Source organism: Marmota monax, unplaced genomic scaffold (assembly GCF_021218885.2).
Source record: "Marmota monax isolate L192 unplaced genomic scaffold, Marmota_monax_Labrador192_F-V1.1 WCK01_AAM20220418_F8-fsc00106, whole genome shotgun sequence".
Classification (NCBI taxonomy): Eukaryota; Metazoa; Chordata; class Mammalia; order Rodentia; family Sciuridae; genus Marmota; species Marmota monax.
In genome coordinates, this window is record NW_026695218.1 from 5,945,735 (window position 1) to 5,965,440 (window position 19,706).

The following is a 19,706-nucleotide window of genomic DNA, read 5'->3' on the forward strand; positions in this document are numbered from 1 at the left end:
GAGAGTACAGTCTCCGCGGGTCCGGGATGAGAGTTGGTTCATGGTAGGAGGCGGAGTCCGAACACCGCGGACGTTGGGCGGAGCTCGGAAGTGAGAAACGTTAGATTCGTTTCCGACTCGCAGCCCATGGCTCAGGCTTCTCGCTCGGATGGCCTTCTGCCTCCGCTAGCTACTTTGCCCCAGCTGTGGGCGCAACCCGCGGACTCTGGGGAGAAGCTATGGGAGGGGAATCGGGCTGGCGCCAGCCGCGGGGAGGATCATGGCAGGCAAGGGCTACCCGTTCCCGGGAGCATTCCCTGTCTGGATGCACGGCCCGGCGGAACTCCGGGAGGGCAGCAGTCCTGGCTGGCCTCGGCCGACTCGGATGAGGAGCACGAGGCTGGCGCTGCGGACTGGAGGCGGGAGCCTGCAGCTGGCGGCCCGATACCGCTGGCGCTGCAGCGTCTCCGGGCTGTGTTGTTGCGGTTGCACCGCGAGCGAGAGCAACTCCTCCTGGCCCGGGATTGCGCCCGCCACCTACAGGCGGCCGTGCACCTCTTAAAGACCCTGAGTCCCCGCACGCACGACAGCGGAATCCGCCCCTTCCCGGAGCTGTGTCGTAACTTTCATCTACACCCACCTCGAGAGGCGGTTCAGAGAATCGGCCTACGGGACATTCCTGAGCCGCTACTCCTAGCACGCCCCATCGGACTAGCGGCCCGCTGCCTGGATGCTGCCATTGAGATGCAGCTTCGTTCCCTGGGTCGGGCGCCCGCCAGCCTAAGCCTGACGTCCCAACTCGCTGAACTGTTGTTGGAGCTTCCTGTCTATCACAAACTGCAGAGAAAATCCATGGGCCACCTCCCAAGGGCAGCGTGCCCTTTCTCCCCTACCCGTGTGCTCCATCTCCTGACCTGGGAGCGGGGTTGCCAGGTGGCAGGTCGGCTGGATGAGGCATTCTGGGGATTGGACTTCCGGGACCAGCTCCGAGAGCGATGCCATGAGGAGCGTGAGCTGTTGCCAGGGCTGCTGGGCCTCATAGGGAGTTCAGCCAACAGTGAACTGGGGCTTGGAGGGGCTGGAGCCCTGTGGAGCCAATATTGGACCCTGCTGTGGGCAGCCTGTGCTCAGAGTTTGGACCTAAATCTGGGACCCTGGAGGGACCCCAGGATAGCAGCACAACAGCTGAGTCAGGCACTGGGTCAGGGTGAGTGATGGGCCTGGACCATGTTTTGGGAGAGCTGGGGTATCTTCTCCCTACTCTGCTCATTCATCTACTGGTCTGACAACAGAAGCAGGCAGTTTAGAATGAAACCCCCAGGGTTCTAACTATGGCTTCAGGGCTTTCAAGGCAAAGTCTTGCTTTTCACTCCTCTTGAGTCTTGGAGAATCCATCATTGAGTGGGTAGGGTTGTGGGATGGGTGGCCTTGTTTTCAGGCTCTAGAGTAATTTCTCCCACTAGCATCCCTGCCTCAGGAGTGTGAGAAGGAACTGGCTTCTTTGTGTCACAGCCTACTTCATCAGTCTCTTATCTGGAGCTGGGACCAAGGTGAGAAAAGAGGGATACTGGGGCAACTCAAGTCCCAGGTTGCCACTCCCCCATCAGACTATATCTTCTTTTCCTCAGGTTTTTGCCAGGCCTTGGGATCAACCCTTAGGGATCAGAACAGCCCTGCCTCACTCTCTCATACTACTCAACTGTTGCAGCAGCTCTTTCCACCACTCTTGGATGCTCTCCAAGAACTGAGGTCAGGATTGATCCATTGCCGCCTTCCAGGTGAGAGGAAGGCCTGGAGACAGGGAAACAGAACAGTTGAGGATATCCTTTTTCCTTCAGTCTGTTCTGAAGTCTGTCTTATCCCAAAGATGCTCCATGTCCCCTAAGATACTCTGCTGCTCCCTTTCTAGGTCCTGCACCTGCCGCCCTGGGACTCTGTACCTTACAGACTACCTTGCTCTGGTTCTTGAACAGAGCTCAGCAGAACCTGGCAGCTTGGATCCCAGGTTCCTTCCTGCTCCTGATCCAAAAGGACCTACCTGTGAGTGTTTAGGGAGTGGGGAGGGGAGCAGCCTGGGCTGGGCTGTGCTCTCACTCCCTGTTTTCTATCCAAAGCCTCTTTTGCATGAGGCAGAAGCTCTGTCCAGCCTGGCCTTAGAGGAAAGCTTAGCCCTGGAGGTAGAGCAGCAGCTGGGCTTGGAGATACAGAAGCTCACTACACAGATGCAGGTGAGGAGAACAGGGTCCCTGACAGTAGAAGTTTAAGAGCCTATTCTGTAACATCTTGGGGGGTACAGTGGACAGAATGGGCAGAGTGGATCATTTCAGTAACTTGGAATATCTACTAAACTAACCTGTTATTGATTTATTGATTATTTTAGTTTTCTCTTACTATGGAAAATTTAAACATATACAAATATAGAGAGAAGAGTATAATGGATCTCCCATGTTTCTACCACCAATAAGGGCTTTAACAATGATCAACTCATGGTCAATTTTATTTCATTTATATACCTCCCACCCTCTCTAATTATGTCAGACTCTCATTTTTTGATGTTAACAGCCACTGACCATCATTGCCTAAACTCATTATTTCATTAGAGGTTGCAAAGGGGTGCTATTCCAATTTTATTTATTTATTCATTCATTTCTTCCTCATTTATTAGATCACTTTTATAAAGACAAACATGTCCTCATTAATGATTTGGTTACCCTGAAGGATGTGTATGTGTGTATGTGTGTGCGTGTGTGTGTGTGTTTTTCTGTTTGTTTGTTTTAGTATTGGGGGGTTGAATCCAGGGGTACTTTACCACTGAGCTGTATCCCCTGCTTTTTTTTTTTTTAATATTTATTTTTTAGTTTTAGGTGAACACAGTATCTTTATTTTATTTTTTTGTGGTATTGAGAATCGAACCCAGTGCCTCACACATGCTAGGCGAGCATGCTACCACTTGAGCCACATCCCCAGCCCCTATCCCCTGCTTTTTAAATTTTTCATTTATTTATTTATTTTTGGTATCAGGGATTAAACCTTGGGGCACTTAACCACTGAGCCACATCCTAATCCTTTTTAATATTTTTTTAAATATTTTTTTTTAGTTGTAGACAGACATATGCTATTATTTTATTTATTTATTTTTATGTGATGCTAAGGATCAAACCCAGTGGCTCACATGTGCAGGCAAGTGCTCTACCATTAAGCCACCACCCCAGTCCCCCTTTTAATATTTTAGAGACAGGGCCTCACTAAGTTGCTGAAGCTGGCTTTAAATTCACAATCTTCCTGCCTCAGCCTTCTGAGCTACTGGGAGTATAGGCCACCATGCCCAGCCCACTCTTTTTATTTTTGAGACAGGGTTTCACTAAGTTGCTTAGGTTCTTATTAAGTTGCTGAGGCTGGCCTCAAACTTGGAATCCTGCCTGAGCCTCCCCAAACACTGGGATTATAGGCATGTGCCACTATACCCACTGAGATATAATTTGCAGAGAAAAATCAGGATAAATGATTGTACCTTTCCCCTTTGTTACCAGTGTTCAATACAATGTTTCTTCTTTCTTTAAAAGCTTAATTTGTATTTTTATTAAAGTAATGCACATCCATAGTATTAAAAAAGTGAAATAGGGCTAGGGATATAGCTTAGTGGTTGAGTGCTTGCCTAGCATGTGTGAGGTCCTGAGTTTAATCCCCAGCACCAAAAAGAAAAAAAAGTGAAAAATGAAATAGAATATTTTTAAAAATATTTTTTTGGTTGTTGATGGACCTTTAATTAATTAATTAATTTATATGTGGTGCTTAGAATGGAACCCAGTGCCTCACACATACTAGGTGAGCACTCTACCACTGAGCCACAACCCCAGCCCATAGAATATTGTATAAGGCTTCTCATGAAAAAAATAATGCGTTATTTGTCCTCATCATTGATTCCTACTTCAGAATGGTAACCTTTGTCCATGCTTAACTGTTTCTTCTAGGATTTCTTTTATATTAATCAATAAAACCATTGTTCTTCTATTTTATTTTTGCCCCATTCTATATATTATCTATTCCTACTGTGGAAGATGTCTGTCTTTTGTTTTCTCTTTCTGCTCAATTTTCTCCTCTTTGCCTTGAATAGGGGCATGGCTGTGGACAGAGTTCATATTAACCCTCTACTCCTTTCTTCTGCATTTCTGCTTACCTAGTGTCTTGGTGCTATAAACTCCCATAGTTCTTCTGGCTCTTAAGAGTTCTAGTCCATCTGAGCATGGTGGCAAATGCCTGTAATCCCAAAGGCCTCAGGAGGCTGCAGCAGTAGAATTATACGTTCAAAGCCAGGCTTAGCAATTTAGCAAGGCTATAAGCAACCTAGTGAGACCTTGTGAGTCCTTGTCTCAAAATTAAAAATAAAAAGGACTGGGGATGTGGCTCAGTGGTTAAGAGCCCTTGGGTTCAATACCTGGTACCAAAAGAAAAAAAAAAAAAAGAGTTCTAGTCCAATATCTGCATTTGCATTTCTATCTAAAATACCGCTGTCTCCTTAAACTCATTATGTCCCAGAGCAGGCTCATTATGAGTAGGGCAGATAGTGATAGTCATGGGAGGCCTGAGGAAGGAAGACCATGGTGGGCATGTGTTTTATAGAAAGTTCCATGGGCCTATGACACAAGTTGGTGGCTGAGCAGTCTCAGAAAAGCAGCAGGGGTTACTGGAGGAAACAGTTCATAGATCCTTGGCAGTAGTAGAGTTGGTCTGACCAGAGCAGAGGCTGTGTGTGCTATGTGTATGCAAGTGTGCATGCGTGCACACATGTGTAAGCCTGCTGTATATACATGTTATGTGTTGGGGAGCGGGTGTGGGGCTGGAGGAGTAAGCAGGTTAGCATCAAATTATGTGGAGGGCACTGAATGAATCTAAGGTTTATCTCATGAGTGATGGGGAGCCACTGTAACAGGAGAAGAGGAACAGTGAAAATGATGAAAGAAGTTTGTTCTAGCCATAGTGGCTGCATAGAAGGGAGGTGGGGAGACATGATATGATATGAGAAAGGTTCAGCTCTTGGATGAGGTTAAGAACAGAGCAAAAGGAACAAGAGACAATGTGTTCACCATGTGGACCAAACACTGCAGAGCACTGTATGCCTCACTTCTCTGCCTGGTGACTATACTGCTAGGCATCTCCTCTGGGTGCCCCAGCATATACAGCGCTGGGATGACAGAGAATCAGGTGTTATGAGTTTTCTCCTTAGATGAACTGTAATGTCCCAAAAGGGGCAAGGGTGATCTCATACTGTGTATCTTGTATCTCTTCAGAATTTTGAGTGTGGAGGTTTCTAACAAATGTCCAGTGATGACAGGACAATTACCTTGATATTCAAGAGAAGGGGAAATCTAGTTTGTTGGAGAAGAAAGAAAGAGTTTAGAGTTGTACAGATTATTGTCAGATGTGCCTGGAAATCTGACAATAATGTCCAACTCTAAACTCTTTCTTTGGGTCACATTGGCCCTTCCCCATCCCCTATTACTTTCTTCTCTTTAGGTTCCCTGGCATCTGCATTATTTTTACAGAGAAACTGCCATATACTGCATTTTTTGGGATACCTGTCTTCCAAAATGGGCTATAAAACAGAGACCTTCTTTATTGCTATCTTCTCTTCCTCCAAAACTACAACCTACCAAACAAGCCACAAAAACAAAACAAAAAAACAGTACATAAGTCATTTCTTGTTTTGTGGGCTATGTTACTCTGGAGAAATGGTATCAAAAATACTGATCATGGGCTAGGGATAGCTCAGTTGGTAGAGTTCTTGCCTTGCATGTACAAGGCCATGGGTTCAATCCCCAGCACCAAAAAAAAAAAAAAAGAAAGAAAGAAAGAGATCCCTCTCTCTGGCATGTGCTTGCAAACACTGGTGGTAATAAGGTGTCTTCTCTTTTTTTCCCCTAGAGTTACTACAGAATAAAATTAACTTCAAAGACTTTCTATTCACTGAATAAAGCTGAAAGCAGAGTATTCCTAGGGCAGTTGTTCATAATTTGTGTCATGGACTCCTGGAAAACTTAATGAAAGCTATAGATCTTTCCTTGGAAATGCCACAATCATGCATACAATCTTAGGAGTTTATGGACACCAAGTTGAATACCTCAGATTGATTGACTAAATTGCAGTACTGGGATTGAACCAAGATGGGCTTTACCACTGAGCTGTATCCTCAGCCCTTTTAATTTTGAGACAGGGTCTCAGTAAATTGCCCAGGCTGGTCTTGAACTAGCAATTCTTTTGCCTCAGCATCCTGAATAGCTGGGATGATAGGCATGCAACACCACAGCCAGTTAACACCTCAGATTTAAAGAAACATCATAATTTGAGAAGTCCCTAACAGATAAGCCTCTTTTACTTTTTTTTTTTTTAATCTGTGCAGCTCCTGCCTGAAGAGTCACTAAGTCTCTTTTTCCAAGAATGTCATAAACAAGCCACACAGGGCTTCAAGCTCTACATGCCACGTGGTCGGTACTGGAGGCTTCGTCTCTGTCCTGGTAACTTTTTATCCCAGCTTCTATTTCTAGGGTCCCTGGGGGTAACAGTATCCCAACCTCTCCAAATACTGTTTCCACACCACTACCTCCATCCTTGTCTTGACTTTCTATGCCCTCCTTCCTGAAATCCTACATTTTTTCACAAACATTCCACAGTCTCATATCCTGTCCTTTCTCTTCTCTCACTCCAGAACTTCCCCATGTTCCTAGTGAGTATGCTGGTTTGGTAGTCCGAACTGTACTGGAGCCTGTATTGCAAGGATTGCAGGGATTATCACCCCAAGCCCAGGCCCTTGCCTTGGGTCAGGCACTGACAGCCATCCTAGGTGCTTGGCTCGACCACATCCTCACCCATGGGATCCGGTTCAGGTGGGGAGAAAAAACTGTGGTAGGAGGAATGGAACTGGGAAAAGGGAGGGCTTAGGAGGCATAGAGCAGTTTGGAGAGGCACAAAGGTCAGGTGGTCACATTGTACCTGGACATTTAGCCTGCAGGGAGCACTGCAGCTCAGACAAGACTTTGGAGTGGTCAGGGAGTTGCTTGAAGAAGAGCAGTGGGGCCTGTCCCTGGAGCTTCGGCAGACTCTGTTCATGCTCAGCATCTTCCAGCAGCTAGATGGAGCCCTGCTGTGTCTACTACAGCAGCCCCTGCCCAAGACTAGAGTCCACTGGAGGCCTCCCTGTTGCTGTGAGTCACTCCCCACCCCCAACCAGAGGTTCTCTTAGCCCCTCCCTAACTGTTTTAAGTGACCCACAGCCCAGACTCACCATTGATCTGCTTTAGTATCTTTTTACAAGCCACCTGCCTTCCACTTCTTTCTTGCCAGGTGTTTGTAATGAAGTCCAGGCCACAGAATGGCCCAGCAGCACCCTCAACAACCTGGAGAGCTTGGAGCCTCCTCTTCGGTCTGGAGCACCCCCAGCCCAGACCAATCAGCTGCTAAGCACCCTAAGGGGAGGAGGACCTAGCCCTGAGGCTTACCTGGTGGGAAATCAGCAGGCTTGGCTTGCCCTAAGGCTGAACCAGCACCCCCGTTGGCAACTGCCCTTTCTTTCGTGCCTGGGGACCAGTCCTGAAATCTAAGGACCAGGAGCTCCCCATCTCTGATTAGAAAAGCCCAGATATTTGGAACTGCATATTAAAGAAGCCTAGAATTGGGAACTTGGGAGAGAGCATACATTAAGCTACACAGAGCTTGGAATCAGAAGCTATGAATCCAAGATCACTCCAGTGCCCGCAATCAAGAGTGAAGGGCAAAACCAGAAGCTGAAACCTGAAGGTCAGCACCCTTGGAAGGGTCAGGCCTAGTTCCCCCTCAGTGAAGACATTGTAGGGCTGGAAGTGGGAGGAGGATTAGGGGTTGAATCTCAGAGTACAAGGAAAGGGAAAGCAATAGAAAACATGCTAGAAGCTGTGCCCTCTTAAATCCCAGAAACACGAATAAAACAGTTTATTCATGGGGAATCTCAAAGGTGGAATACGTATTTCTACCTATGGATCAATCCCAAGGATGGTTTTATCCTGTACTATATTTATTTTCAGTCATTTAAGAATACTGGGTTGTAGGGCTTTCCTATTTAAAGCTTTGGTTATTCAGTTACCTGAAGTGGGTAACCTCCGGTAAGTAGATAATCCCTGCAGTGGTAGAGTCCTCTCCTTGGAAGGAGACAGAATATAAAATGGTGTCAATCTAGATCTTGTACATAAGGATACGGAAGGGGAAATGCTGCAAAAGACAGATGTATTTTTGTACAAAGGGGTTTTGCACTATTGTCTTCACTGTGGAACAAAAGGACTATTAACGATAGGTAGTAATTAGTGGCCGCTTGCTTTGGGTCCCTCGGTACTCGGTGCCGAAGCCATCCCCACCACCTCCCTGCCTTACTCTCTGGCCGCGGAGCTGGGGCAGCAGTTTGGAGCCTGAACTGGCTGCAGGCGATCAGAAATCAACTTTGCTGAGACTGCGGACCACGCAACCTTTCAGCGGCATCACTTCCGCCAGAGCGAGTCCTTCCGGGGCGAAGGTCACCATGGCGGCGGCCTTGGCTCGGCTCGGGCTGAGATCCGTCAAGCAGGTTCGGGTTCAGTTTTGCCCCTTCGAGAAAAACGTGGAGTCGACGAGGTGAGAAGAATGTTGGTGGGGAGGGGATGCTTCTTCTTCCCGCCACTAGCCCTCTCCGCCCGGCACTCATGCCGTTTTTCCCACCGTAGGACCTTTCTCCAAGCGGTGAGCAGCGAGAAGGTCCGCGCCACCAATCTCAACTGCACGGTTATTGCAGACGTGAGGCATGACGGCTCCGAGCCCTGCGTGGACGTGCTGTTCGGTGGGCTTCGTGTGGGAGACAGGCTAGAGGGGGAGGCAGGAAATCCTCAGCCCCACACTGCGTTGCCCAGTGCCTGACTCGTTTGTTTGAATCCTCCCCAGGAGACGGGCATCGCCTGATAATGCGTGGCGCTCAACTCACCGCTCAGGAAATGTTCATCGCTTTCGCTTCCCACGTTCGGGCCAGGAACCCAGCGGGGAGCCGGGACAAACCTGGCGCTGGTACTGAACGGTGACATCGCGAAAGAAACCAACAAGCAGATTTTGACTTGGGACAAGGACACTTAAGCGCGACTTCATCATTCAAATCACTATCTGGAGGGCCACGGAGCAGGGTGGGATGGGAGAGCTTTGCCACTACAATGGTTGGGGGGGCAAGAGAAGATAGGGGTGAGAAGAGGTTTAAATGAACTTGAATTTTTTTCTTTCTTACCCTCACTCACAGCTTAACCCTTTTTAATATGGCTTCTTACATCACTCAAAATACCGTTTGTTCTTGTTTACCAAACGTGCTATTTCCTCAATCTTCAGCTCTCTATCTCATTAGCTTTTGTCACTCTTAATTCACCTTCTCGTGGTACCCCTGCCCCTCTTGGATTTTTCTTGCTTCTTAAACATAAAGGCATACTGCCCTCATCTTTTTTTTCTTCTTTGTGTTCTTCCTAGGGCAACCCATCCCCTGTCATAACTTGAACTATCCTCTCTGGAGTAAAACCCTACGTTTCTGTTTCATTCAAATCCCAATTACTGCACTTTATTCAGGTTACTTACTACCAGCTTCTTCCAATTGCCATCAACATTCTTTGTCTAAAACAGTATTAATTCCAGGAGGTGGAACAGACCTGTAACCCCAGTGATTCTGGAGGCTGAGGCAGGAGGATCACAAGTTCTAGGCCAGCCTCAGCAATTTAGTGAGACCCTTCTCAAAAAAAAAAATACAAAGGACTAGGATGCAGCTTAATGGTAGAGTGCCCCTGGGTTCAATCTCTAGTACCAGAAATAAATAATTAAAAAGTTCTTGATGGTTGGGGTTGTGGCTCAGTGGTAGAGGGCTAGCCTAGCATGTGTGAGGCACTGGGTTCAATCCTCAGTACCACATACAAATAAAAGTCATTGTGTCCATATACAACTAAAAAATATTTTTTAAAAAAGCTCTTGAGGGGCTGGGGTTGTGGCTCAGTGGTAGAACACTCGCCTAGCATATGTGAAATAAATAAAACAAAGGTATTGTGTCCAGCTACAACTAAAAAATATTAAAGAAAAAAGGTCTTGTATCACTATTGCATTCTCCTGCCTGGTCTATATTAATCACTTTTGTGGCTAATTTGATTCTCCCAAAGCACATGACTGCTTAGTGCTCACCACTACCTTCAGTAAAGAGTACCTGAAGTAGTTTTTCATACTGGATTAACCCCCATTAGTGTGCATAATGAAATCAATTTAGGGAATTACATCAGTCTTTTTTTTTTTTTAAAGTGGAATAAAATTTTTAAATGTATGTCACATAGATTGGGAAGTTTTCTTTTAGGAAATTTTAGTTTTAAGCATATAATCATATATGATGTGTGTCTGTGAATGTGTGTGTGTTTGCATGTACTAGGTTGCAATATAGATGATTTGGGTGAGGGGGGGTCTCTCTTTGTTTATTTTTTGGTACCAGGGAATGAACCCAGGGACTCTTAACCCCTGAGCCACAGCCTCAGCTCCCTGCCCACACTTTTTTCCTCAGTCCCCCCCCCCTTTTTTTTTTTTTCTGGAGACAGAATCCTGCTAAGTTATTTAGGGCCTTGCTAAATTGCTGAGGCTGGCCTGGAACTTCTGATCCTCATGCCTCAGCCTCCTGACTTGATGGGATTACAGGCATGTGCCACCATGCCAGCTTGGGTGCAGTGTGGATGATTTCTTACTGTGGTTGTAGGGGGGAAAAAACTGGAAGCCCCTGTCCTAGAGAAGAACTTCAGAATGCTCAGCTAGGCAATCAAAGATCTTAAGACATTGGCTTCTATGTAATTTGTCATATGCATTTCACATAAGCCTCCTTCAATGTTACCATAGCTTTTCCCTGTCTAAAAAAGTGTCTCCCCACTCTCCACCCCATTTAAAAAAGAAAACCACCTGGAAGCAGTATAGTGTATAACCAGATTGCCTGGGGTTGAAATATCACTTCTGCTTTAAGTAGCTGTGTGGCTTGAGACAAATTATTTAATCCATCAGTGCCTGTTTCCTCTTGTCAAATAAGGATAATAGTAGATGGCTCTACTATTGTAATACATAATAAATGGCTCTCCATGGGTTCTGTACACTTGAATTCAGCCACACTCAGACTGAAAAAATTACAGAAAAAAAGACTGCATTTGTACTGAACATGTGCAGACTTTCCCCCTTGTTATTCCCTAAGTAATACAGCATAACAGTTATCTATATATAGCATTTACATTGTATAGGTATCAATGAGCTAGAGATTGATTTAAACTATACAGGAGGGTATATGTAGATTATATGCAAATATCTTGACATTTTATGTAAGGGATTTGAGCAGGGGCCTTTTTGTATAAGGGACTTTCAGGGGTCCTGGAATCAGTCAACTGATAGGATGAATGTCTGCCTCAGACAACTGACAGCATTAAGTGAGTTAACATCTGTAAAGTGCCTACAAGGTTGATGGGAGAATAATAAGTGCTATTATCTAAGAACTTATTCTAAAGTGGAAATCACACTGACAACCTGATTTGGTTCCCCAGCTCCATGATTAATTGTTAACATCTACCTTGCACTTATAAAGGTGATCAGTTCTGGGATACAAAATGAATAAATGAAATTTAGATATGTAATACGTACTACAATAGAGACAAGGACCAAGTACAATGGGGTAGTGCAAACAGGGCTGAGCATTAAGTTTGGTTAGAGGGTGATTGTTGAGTAAGAAATCTACCAATAGGGAGTGGGGCCAGAAGTCAGATTATAGTGAAATATAAGTGAGCATGTTACATAAAGCATAAAGTTTTATGCAATAAGTTTCTGTGGAAAGTATGATAATAGGTAGAGAGAGCATAAGAATATAGAATAGTCTGGGTGTAGCAGAGTGGAACAGGATGTGCATAGTATGGAAAATCCCCAGCACACACCCCTCACCCCCCTGCCCCTCGCCTGCAAAAAAAAAAAAAAAAAAGAATAGGGCTTTCATTTAAAATGGGGTGGACTTATGTATGAAAATAGCTTTTATGTTGCACTATTGGTGAGAAGCAAATTACTGAATCCAAGTTGCATTTCTGAGCTAGTTGACTCTAAGTTGCATTTCTGCACTACCATAAAAGGTAATGCTGATGCTTCTAGGTCAACCTGAGGTGCAGATACTACCTCCTTCCTGCAGCCTTTGCTGACATAGACCAAAGCCACCCTCTCCCTAAGCTTCTCTGCTTCCAGGATTGTTCCAAAGAAAGTGCCTTCTGTAAATACAGGTACCACTATTGTGGTCTTTCTAGGGCTCATCTAAATAAAATAGTAATAGATTATTGGGCTGGAGATGTAGTTCAGTGGTAGAGCACTTGCCTAGTGCATGTACCAGATCTTGGATTCAATTCCCAGCACCAGTGGGGAGATGGGGTGGGAGGTAAGTGCGGACTAGAATTATAGGCCGAGTATACAGGATCTCTTACATATACATATGTCTCTTAAATATACATATGTCTGGTTCCAGACCTAGCTGGACCCAGATCCCAGGCTTCCTCTTGAGTCCACTTTCTCCACTCCTCGAGGACAGAAGGTACTGGCTGTGGGTCAGGTGATCCAGCTTGATTCAAGTACACCTACCTGGGTCCAAAGCTAGCCACTTCCCAGCTCTGTGGCCTAGGCCAAGCTGTAAAGTTGTATTTCCTAGGCCGTGGCTTTCCGTCACCTGATTGGGGCGGGGCAGTTATCAGTAAAACACTCAGGCTGGCTTCTCTGGTTAATATATAACAACTTAAAAAAGGGGTGGGGGGCTCAAAGTAAGATTGGTTTTCTCTACTAAAACCGCTTACTCCGTGAGCGCTCCGCGTAAGCGCAGACCCAGTGAGCCGTCCCTTCCCAGTGCCGACCGGGTTGATCCACCCCTTCGCCAGGCTGGCGACAGCGGTTCCGGGCTTAGGGGGGATTTGACCTGACGTGGCGGGGCGGGACTTCCGGCGCGAGAAGGACCCGAAGCCAGAGGCGCGGGCCCACTGGTGCTGACAGGACCACAGTTGCTGGGGCGCCAGGCGAGAGCCGGAGCAGGAGAGGCAGGACCCGGGCGCCACTGCAGCCTGTCTGCTCTCGGGCAACGTCCTCGGTACTAGGATGGCTCGAGGCGAGCGGCGACGTCGCGCAGCGCCCGCTGAAGGAGCCCGGGCAGTAGAGAGGGAAGCTCGGGTCGGCTCGGGGCGACGGGACGGCCGGGGCGGCAGGGCCCGTGGCGCCGCCGGGGGAGCGGCCCTAGCTGTGGTGGTTCTGGCTCTGGCTCTCGCCCTGTCGGGGCGCTGGGTGCTGGCGTGGTACCGTGCACAGCGGGCGGTCACGCTACACTCTGCACCCCCAGCGCTGTCCTCCGACTCCTCCAGCCCAGCGGTGGCCCCTGACCTCTTCTGGGGTACCTACCGTCCTCACGTCTACTTCGGCATGAAGACTCGCAGCCCGAAACCCCTCCTCACCGGTAACTGGGCCCCGGGGTGGGCAGACAGGCACACTCTTAATCTGGGTGTCCCAGCTTCCCGCCAGAGCAAGGGTGGGGCGGAGTGGAGCAGGAGTTAAGAAGGAGGATGACCCTCAAGTTCTCAGAAACCCACAGGAACAGGTCCTCCCGCTCTCTCTTTGACTTACTTGGCCATTCTACCCCCAGGACTGATGTGGGCGCAGCAGGGCGCCACCCCAGGGACCCCTAAGCTCAGGCACACGTGTGAGCAGGGAGACGGCGTGGGTCCCTATGGCTGGGAGTTCCACGACGGCCTCTCCTTCGGGCGGCAACACATCCAGGATGGGGCCTTAAGGCTCACTACTGAGTTCGTCAAGAGGCCTGGGGGTCAACACGGAGGGGACTGGAGCTGGAGAGTGACTGTAGAGCCTCAGGTCAGGGCCTCAGGATACCCTTTCCTCAGCCCAGACTCCCTCAGTCCTTCCCTTGCTGCCAGCAAATGCAGTCTGAAGTGGGGGTTAATAGCCATGAGTCTGGCTTACTGGTTCGAAATCTGTCTTAAATTCGAACTTCTCTGTATGACTGTGTATCACCCCAAAGCCTTGTTGGTAAAGCAAAGATAATAGTAACACGGAACTCACAAGATTGTAAGAATTAAAATAATCTGTGTAGAGTTCTTAGCAGAGGACACAGCACAAGTATTCCATTATTTCCCAGAGAACTCTGTAAGGCTCTTTAGATCATCCCACTGGGTATATCTATTTAGCCTCAGTGACTCAGCATTGCCAAACACATATTGTTTACCATGTTACTCCTGCCTAAAATGCCTTTCCCTCTCTAAGGCTGATTCTCAAGAAAAACTGCCAATTTAATGCTATTTTTCCCCCCTGTTCTTGGTCACCCAGGCTTTAGGTACCTCTGCCCTCCCTTTGGTCTCCCTTTTCTTCTATGTGGTAACAGATGGCCAGGAAGTCCTACTCCCAGAGGTTGGGGCAAAGGGGCAGTTGAAGTTCATCAGTGGGCACACCAGTGAACTTGGTGACTTCCGCTTTACACTTTTGCCACCAACCAATCCAGGGGACACTGCCCCCAAGTATGGCAGGTAATTCAGGGAAGAGTGTGGAGTGGTTGTAGGGGTGGTTTGGATGCTAACTTAACCTGATTCGCTTCTCTCTACTTTCCTTCCACTAGTTACTTCTAGTCTCACCAATGTCCATATTCCCTGCATTAAAACCTCTTATCGTGATTCCTGATCACCTCATATTTCCCTTTATAATTTTCACCACCTCTTCCTAAATACTATTTTTTTAATATTTTTATTAGTTACTGATGAACCTTTTATTTATTTGTGTGTGTGTGTTTTTTTTTTTTAATATGTGGTGCTGGGAATCGCACCCATTGCTTTTCACACATGCTAGGCAAGCACTCCACCACAGAGCCACAACCCCAGCCCCCTGAATATATTTTCTATTTCTCTTCTTGTCTTCAAGCTACAATGTCTTCTGGTCCTCCAACCCAGGACTGCCGCTGCTGACAGAGATGGTGAAGAGTCGCTTAAATAGCTGGTTTCAGCATCAGCCCCCAGGGGATTCTCCTGAACGCTATCTCGGCTTGCCAAGATCTCTGAAGTGGGAGGACAGAGGCCCAAATGGGCAAAGGCAGGGACAAGGGCAGTTCTTGATACAGCAGGTGACACTGAAAATCCCCTTTTCCATGGATTTGGTGTTTGAATCTAGCAGTGCCCAGGCAGGAGGAAACCAAGCCCTGGGACAGCTGGCAGGCAGCCTACTGACCCAGGCCCTAGAGAGCCATGCTGAAGCCTTTCAAGAGCGTTTTGAGAAGACTTTTCACCTAAAAGAGAAGGGCCTGAGTCCTGAGGAGCAGACTTTGGGTCAGGTTGCCCTCAGCAGCCTCCTTGGTGGGATTGGCTACTTCTATGGACAAGGTCTGGTATTGCCAGACATGGGGGTGGAAGGGTCTGAGCAGAAGGTGGACCCAGCCCTCTTTCCACCTCTCCCTCTTTTCTCAGGGGTACCCTCCAGGTCATTCTTCCCACGTGGCTTCCTTTGGGATGAGGGCTTTCACCAGCTAGTGGTCCATCGGTGGGATCCCCACCTCACCAGAGAGGTCCTAGGCCATTGGCTGGGGTTGCTGAATGCTGATGGCTGGATTGGGCGGGAGCAGATACTGGGGGATGAGGCCCGAGCCCGGGTACCCTCAGAATTCTTGGTGCAAAGGGCAGCCCATGCCAACCCCCCAACCCTCCTTTTACCTGTTGCCCACATGTTAAAAGGTGGTGACCCTGCTGACTTGAATTTCTTGCGCAGGGCCTTCCCCCGCCTTCATGCCTGGTTTTCCTGGCTCCATCAGAGCCAAGCAGGGCCAGTGCCACTCTCTTACCGCTGGCGAGGCAGGGACCCAGCCTTGCCTACCCTACTGAACCCTAAGACACTGCCATCAGGGCTGGATGACTATCCCCGGGCTTCACATCCTTCAGCAACTGAGCGGCACCTTGACCTGCGATGCTGGGTGGCACTGGGTGCCCGTGTGCTGTCTCAGCTTGCAGAGAAGCTAGGGGAAACTGAGGCAGCTGCTGAGCTGGGCCCACTGGCTGCCTCACTGGAGGCAGAGGAGAGCCTGGATGAGCTACACTGGGCTCCAGATCTAGGAGTCTTTGCAGACTTTGGGAACCACACAAAAGCTGTACAGCTGAAGCCTAGGCCCCCTCAGGGGCTGGTTCGAGTGGTGGGCCGGCCTCAACCCCGCTTGCAATATGTGGATGCCCTGGGTTACATTACTCTTTTTCCCTTCCTATTGCGGCTTCTGGACCCCAACTCACCCCACCTCGGACCCCTGCTGGATGTTCTAGCTGACAGCCGCCATCTCTGGAGCCCCTTTGGTTTGCGCTCCCTTGCAGCCTCCAGCCCCTTTTATGGCCAGCGCAATTCAGAGCATGATCCCCCCTACTGGCGGGGTGCTGTGTGGCTGAATATCAATTACCTGGCTCTGGGAGCACTCCACCACTATGGGCACCTAGAAGGTCCACATCAGACCCAGGCTGCCAAGCTCCACAGTGAGCTCCGTGCCAATGTGATAGGCAATGTGTGGAGGCAGTACCAGGCTACAGGGTTTCTGTGGGAACAGTACAGTGACCAGGATGGGCATGGCATGGGCTGCCGCCCTTTCCATGGCTGGACCACCCTAGTCTTACTGATCATGTCTGAAGACTACTGAACAGGGGGATGGGAGAAAAGCCAAGCCACTCAGAGTCTGGAGGTACAAGGTCTCCTGCTGCCCAGCTTCTCAATTACCAGTAATTCAAACCTTCCTCGGTTCATCTCAGGTGTCTACTATGTCGCCCCACACAGCCTGGGGTGAATGTGAACTCAGAGTCTATTTTTCTAAATAAATTGGAAAAAACAAACCAAACTATTGCTTTTGCCAGCTTTGCTTCACCAAGTCTTAGTTCAGGCTTCAGGGATACCTACTATCTTAAGAGAATGTGATATAAATGGCTATAACTTATCTCCTTCAAAGCCAGGTATATCAAATGCAATGCAGCAAGTTGAGTTCTAGTCCACTCAAATCCACAAGCAGCTGGTTCACATCTCTTTAATGAGATCAAAGGCTCCTGTGGATGTCTTTGGGGAGGGCAAAACTAGCACAGTCCCCCAATACTGCCCCTCTCCTCAGGGCTCCAGCCCCTTCAGGCAGATTCTAGGAGGGCAGGGAGGAACCAAGGAGGAATTTGAGGCCAGGGCTGTTTGTGAAAAGCCAGTGGTCCACCCACCCTCCCAAAACTACTTATGGGATGTCCCCTTCACTGGAAGCCAGCCCCATGGGAGAGACCTGTGGCAAGGGGTCTGGGGGCAGTGTACAAGGGGACTGGTCCTCCAGATCTGGTGGGATGGCACTAGCCCTCACCTCCTTGATTGGGTCAACCTCACTGGAATCAGGACAAGGGCAGAGCTCAATACCCGAGTCACCAGTCAGGCGACGATAGCGGCAAGAGGGAGGTGTGTGGGCTGGGCTGACCCTTGCCCTAGGCTCACTCTCCTGATGAGGGGAGGCACTCTCGTGGGAGGAAACACCTTCCACGTTTGTCCCCTCGCAGTGGGCAGGGCAGTTGGGTGCAGAGGAACAGCGGGTGCATTCACTGGAAGCAGTTAAGGGGTGGCCAGGGGCCATAGTATAAGGAGGTGGTGGTGTGCCTGGGCGGTGAACCACATCCTCATAGGCAGGGGGTTTGAAGGCGCTGAGGAGGCCTGCAGGGAAGAGAATAGCATGGTTGAAGGCAACCAAGCATGAAGAAGTGATCTGACACTTGAGAAAAGGGTTCTTTGAAATGTGTGCAAAAGGGAATGTGGGATGATTCAGGGTCCTGGTTTGGGAAGGGTCACTGGTAGCGGACTCAGAGCCTCAAGTCACTCACGAAGGTCAAGCAGTGAACCGGCAGGGACAGGGCCAGCCCCGTGGCATGCCCCATGGTAGGCCAACAAGTTGATCTCACGTTGCCGCTGCTGTTGTTGCAGCCGAAGTTTAGCTCGACGGTGGCGGAAGGCGCAACAGCAGCTAAAGAGGATGAGGACAGTCCAGAGCAGCCAGAACCCTGCAGGAGGCAAGGAAGGAGTATCTTAAATATCTCCCATTCAGAGAAGGGTCCTGAAAACTGGAGTTTCAGGGTCCAAAGGAGGATGGGCAGAGGGACCTGAGAATAGCCCTCATGGAGACTCACACCAGAGTTCATAGTAGTAGGTACAGCAGCCAGTCTCCCCGCAGCAATGACCACTCTCACAGAGGTAGGGCTGGTTGTTCACTCCTGGGCACAGCTCTCGAAGCTGGGAGCAAGGAGGCACTTGAACTAAGGAAGATTCTAGCTCCAAGCATTGCCCACCCGCACCTCCTTCATGCACATAATACACAATTCTACTCATGAGCCAAGTTCAGCTTGGAAAGATGAAGGGATGCTGGGGGAATTGTTCAAATATTTGAAAGGCTATCAATGTGAAAGAGAATTTGGAACAGCAAGAATTTGGTGCAGTCTAGAAAACAAACATAAAAGTGTTCACAACAAAGAGGAAGATAGATTCCAGTTCTGCATAACGGAGACTTCTCTCATACTGAAGCCTGGCCCTGCAGGGTGCTTTCTGTTAAGGGAGTGTTTTGGCAGAAGTGAGAAGCCAGTCTGAGCTATCTGTCTGAGAAATGAGTAAGAATTTAAGGTCATTTCCAAAGCTAAAATAATTCCATCATCTCCCACAGCCTGCTACCCCCCACCCCCAAGCTGAATCTTTCCACTTCTGGGACTCAGTCTCTCTAGGGTAGAGGAGGGGCAGTGTGAGACCCAGAGCAGTGCTCCCAACCAGATGGGATTGCTGTGGATGATAAAGGATGGCATCCAGGGCGCGAGTCTGGGTTCCAGCTCTTCTCCAGATTGCTCCCTCAAGAGAAGACGCTGCTGGACTCTGTTGTGACAATAGGCACACACAAAAACAAAAAATAACAAATAACTGTTTCAAGACAAAGGGAGTCTCCCTGGGACCTCACTATGCCTCTGGTCACTGGAGAGCTACTGCAAGCTTCCACTGCAGCCAAGGGATGGGGTCTATGAGGCTGCAGTTTAAGTCAACTGCGTCTACATTACAAAGTTTAGACAAAGAGTGAGACATGTTTAGGAACTTCACAGTACCTTTGGCTCGGTGAGTTCCTCCCCCACCACCCACCCCCCCTCACCAACAGGAAGGGTCAGGAAGGGGAAAGAGAAATAAATGGCTGTCGTGATAGGCTTTTGGAGCTGTTGGGATACCTGCTGTTGCGGCGCTTGAAGTGCCCCCCAGGCCTCCTCGCTGCCGTTCCCGCTGCTGGCCCGAGCCATGCCTCCACCTACAGCCCCCTGAACACCACAGCCTCCTCTACCGCCAGCTGCCCCGCCCCTGCCACCTCTGCTGGCACCGCCATGGTCCCTGCCCGGCCCATGTTCGCGGCCGCCACCATCACTCCGCAGCCGGAGCTTCCATCCGGGGAGAGCTCGGCCAACTAGGACCCAGGTTGGCCTATCCAGCCAATCAGCATCTTCCTTCGACGGATTGGCCAATTGGAGCACATTAGCGACTTCTCCCAGTAACCAATCCCCAGAAGTAATTCCACTGCTTTCCCAGACAACAAGAGCTTGCACAGACAAAGAGTGGGGGAAGGTTCGACCAGAGCCCTGACTGACAGCGACAATAGCCAATATGGACAACAGAAC

The 19,706-nt window shown here is 48.9% G+C and overlaps 4 protein-coding genes across 7 annotated transcripts; 3 read left to right on the forward strand and 1 right to left on the reverse strand.

Moving 5' to 3' along the window:
- The first annotated feature begins 44 nt into the window (after nt 1–44).
- Ccdc142 (coiled-coil domain containing 142) lies at nt 45–7,955 on the forward strand. Of its 3 annotated transcripts, XM_046432244.2 has the most exons (9): nt 46–1,186; nt 1,443–1,529; nt 1,608–1,757; nt 1,889–2,019; nt 2,094–2,207; nt 6,377–6,491; nt 6,683–6,860; nt 6,979–7,178; nt 7,318–7,955. In XM_046432244.2, the coding sequence occupies exons 1-9, from the start codon at nt 127–129 to the stop codon at nt 7,572–7,574; spliced, it is 2,292 nt and encodes a 763-aa protein (XP_046288200.1). In that variant the 5' UTR covers nt 46–126; the 3' UTR covers nt 7,575–7,955. The 3 variants fall into 3 exon arrangements, with proteins under 3 accessions (XP_046288203.1, XP_046288200.1, XP_046288201.1); XM_046432245.2 differs by lacking the exon at nt 1,443–1,529; XM_046432247.2 differs by lacking the exons at nt 6,683–6,860; nt 6,979–7,178 and having other exon boundaries at nt 45–1,186.
- A 153-nt stretch (nt 7,956–8,108) lies between these two features.
- Mrpl53 (mitochondrial ribosomal protein L53) lies at nt 8,109–10,094 on the forward strand. Its single transcript, XM_046432256.2, has 3 exons — nt 8,109–8,613; nt 8,703–8,815; nt 8,917–10,094. The coding sequence occupies exons 1-3, from the start codon at nt 8,522–8,524 to the stop codon at nt 9,048–9,050; spliced, it is 339 nt and encodes a 112-aa protein (XP_046288212.1). The 5' UTR covers nt 8,109–8,521; the 3' UTR covers nt 9,051–10,094.
- A 2,798-nt stretch (nt 10,095–12,892) lies between these two features.
- On the forward strand, nt 12,893–16,888 carry Mogs (mannosyl-oligosaccharide glucosidase). The gene is made up of 4 exons (XM_046432257.2): nt 12,893–13,480; nt 13,667–13,893; nt 14,365–14,561; nt 14,950–16,888. Exons 1-4 carry the CDS (start codon nt 13,129–13,131, stop codon nt 16,691–16,693), a joined length of 2,520 nt encoding a protein of 839 aa, XP_046288213.1. The 5' UTR covers nt 12,893–13,128; the 3' UTR covers nt 16,694–16,888.
- Nucleotides 16,889–17,057: 169 nt separating this feature from the next.
- On the reverse strand, nt 17,058–19,535 carry Wbp1 (WW domain binding protein 1). 2 transcript variants are annotated; one of them, XM_046432260.2, is made up of 5 exons: nt 19,266–19,535; nt 18,823–18,924; nt 18,195–18,297; nt 17,892–18,068; nt 17,058–17,724 (listed from the first exon to the last, which is right to left on the reverse strand). In XM_046432260.2, exons 1-5 carry the CDS (start codon nt 19,332–19,334, stop codon nt 17,264–17,266), a joined length of 912 nt encoding a protein of 303 aa, XP_046288216.1. In that variant the 5' UTR covers nt 19,335–19,535; the 3' UTR covers nt 17,058–17,263. The 2 variants fall into 2 exon arrangements, with proteins under 2 accessions (XP_046288216.1, XP_046288218.1); XM_046432262.2 differs by lacking the exon at nt 18,823–18,924 and having other exon boundaries at nt 19,266–19,527.
- Nucleotides 19,536–19,706: the final 171 nt, after the last annotated feature.

What these genes read in the sequence shown, in the direction of transcription:
- Ccdc142 (XM_046432244.2), top strand. Translation starts at nt 127, where the DNA reads ATGGCTCAGGCTTCTCGCTCGGATGGCCTTCTGCCTCCGCTAGCTACT. An exon ending in GAGTCAGGCACTGGGTCAGG is followed by an intron (nt 1,187 to 1,442) that starts GTGAGTGATGGG and finishes TTCTCCCACTAG; the next exon opens with CATCCCTGCCTCAGGAGTGT. An exon ending in TATCTGGAGCTGGGACCAAG is followed by an intron (nt 1,530 to 1,607) that starts GTGAGAAAAGAG and finishes TCTTTTCCTCAG; the next exon opens with GTTTTTGCCAGGCCTTGGGA.
- Mrpl53 (XM_046432256.2), top strand. Translation starts at nt 8,522, where the DNA reads ATGGCGGCGGCCTTGGCTCGGCTCGGGCTGAGATCCGTCAAGCAGGTT. An exon ending in AAAAACGTGGAGTCGACGAG is followed by an intron (nt 8,614 to 8,702) that starts GTGAGAAGAATG and finishes TTCCCACCGTAG; the next exon opens with GACCTTTCTCCAAGCGGTGA. An exon ending in CTGCGTGGACGTGCTGTTCG is followed by an intron (nt 8,816 to 8,916) that starts GTGGGCTTCGTG and finishes AATCCTCCCCAG; the next exon opens with GAGACGGGCATCGCCTGATA.
- Mogs (XM_046432257.2), top strand. Translation starts at nt 13,129, where the DNA reads ATGGCTCGAGGCGAGCGGCGACGTCGCGCAGCGCCCGCTGAAGGAGCC. An exon ending in CCCGAAACCCCTCCTCACCG is followed by an intron (nt 13,481 to 13,666) that starts GTAACTGGGCCC and finishes TTCTACCCCCAG; the next exon opens with GACTGATGTGGGCGCAGCAG. An exon ending in GAGTGACTGTAGAGCCTCAG is followed by an intron (nt 13,894 to 14,364) that starts GTCAGGGCCTCA and finishes TTGGTCACCCAG; the next exon opens with GCTTTAGGTACCTCTGCCCT.
- Wbp1 (XM_046432260.2), bottom strand. Translation starts at nt 19,334, where the DNA reads ATGGCTCGGGCCAGCAGCGGGAACGGCAGCGAGGAGGCCTGGGGGGCA. An exon ending in ATCCACAGCAATCCCATCTG is followed by an intron (nt 18,298 to 18,822) that starts GTTGGGAGCACT and finishes CCTTGCTCCCAG; the next exon opens with CTTCGAGAGCTGTGCCCAGG. An exon ending in CTACTACTATGAACTCTGGT is followed by an intron (nt 18,069 to 18,194) that starts GTGAGTCTCCAT and finishes TGCCTCCTGCAG; the next exon opens with GGTTCTGGCTGCTCTGGACT.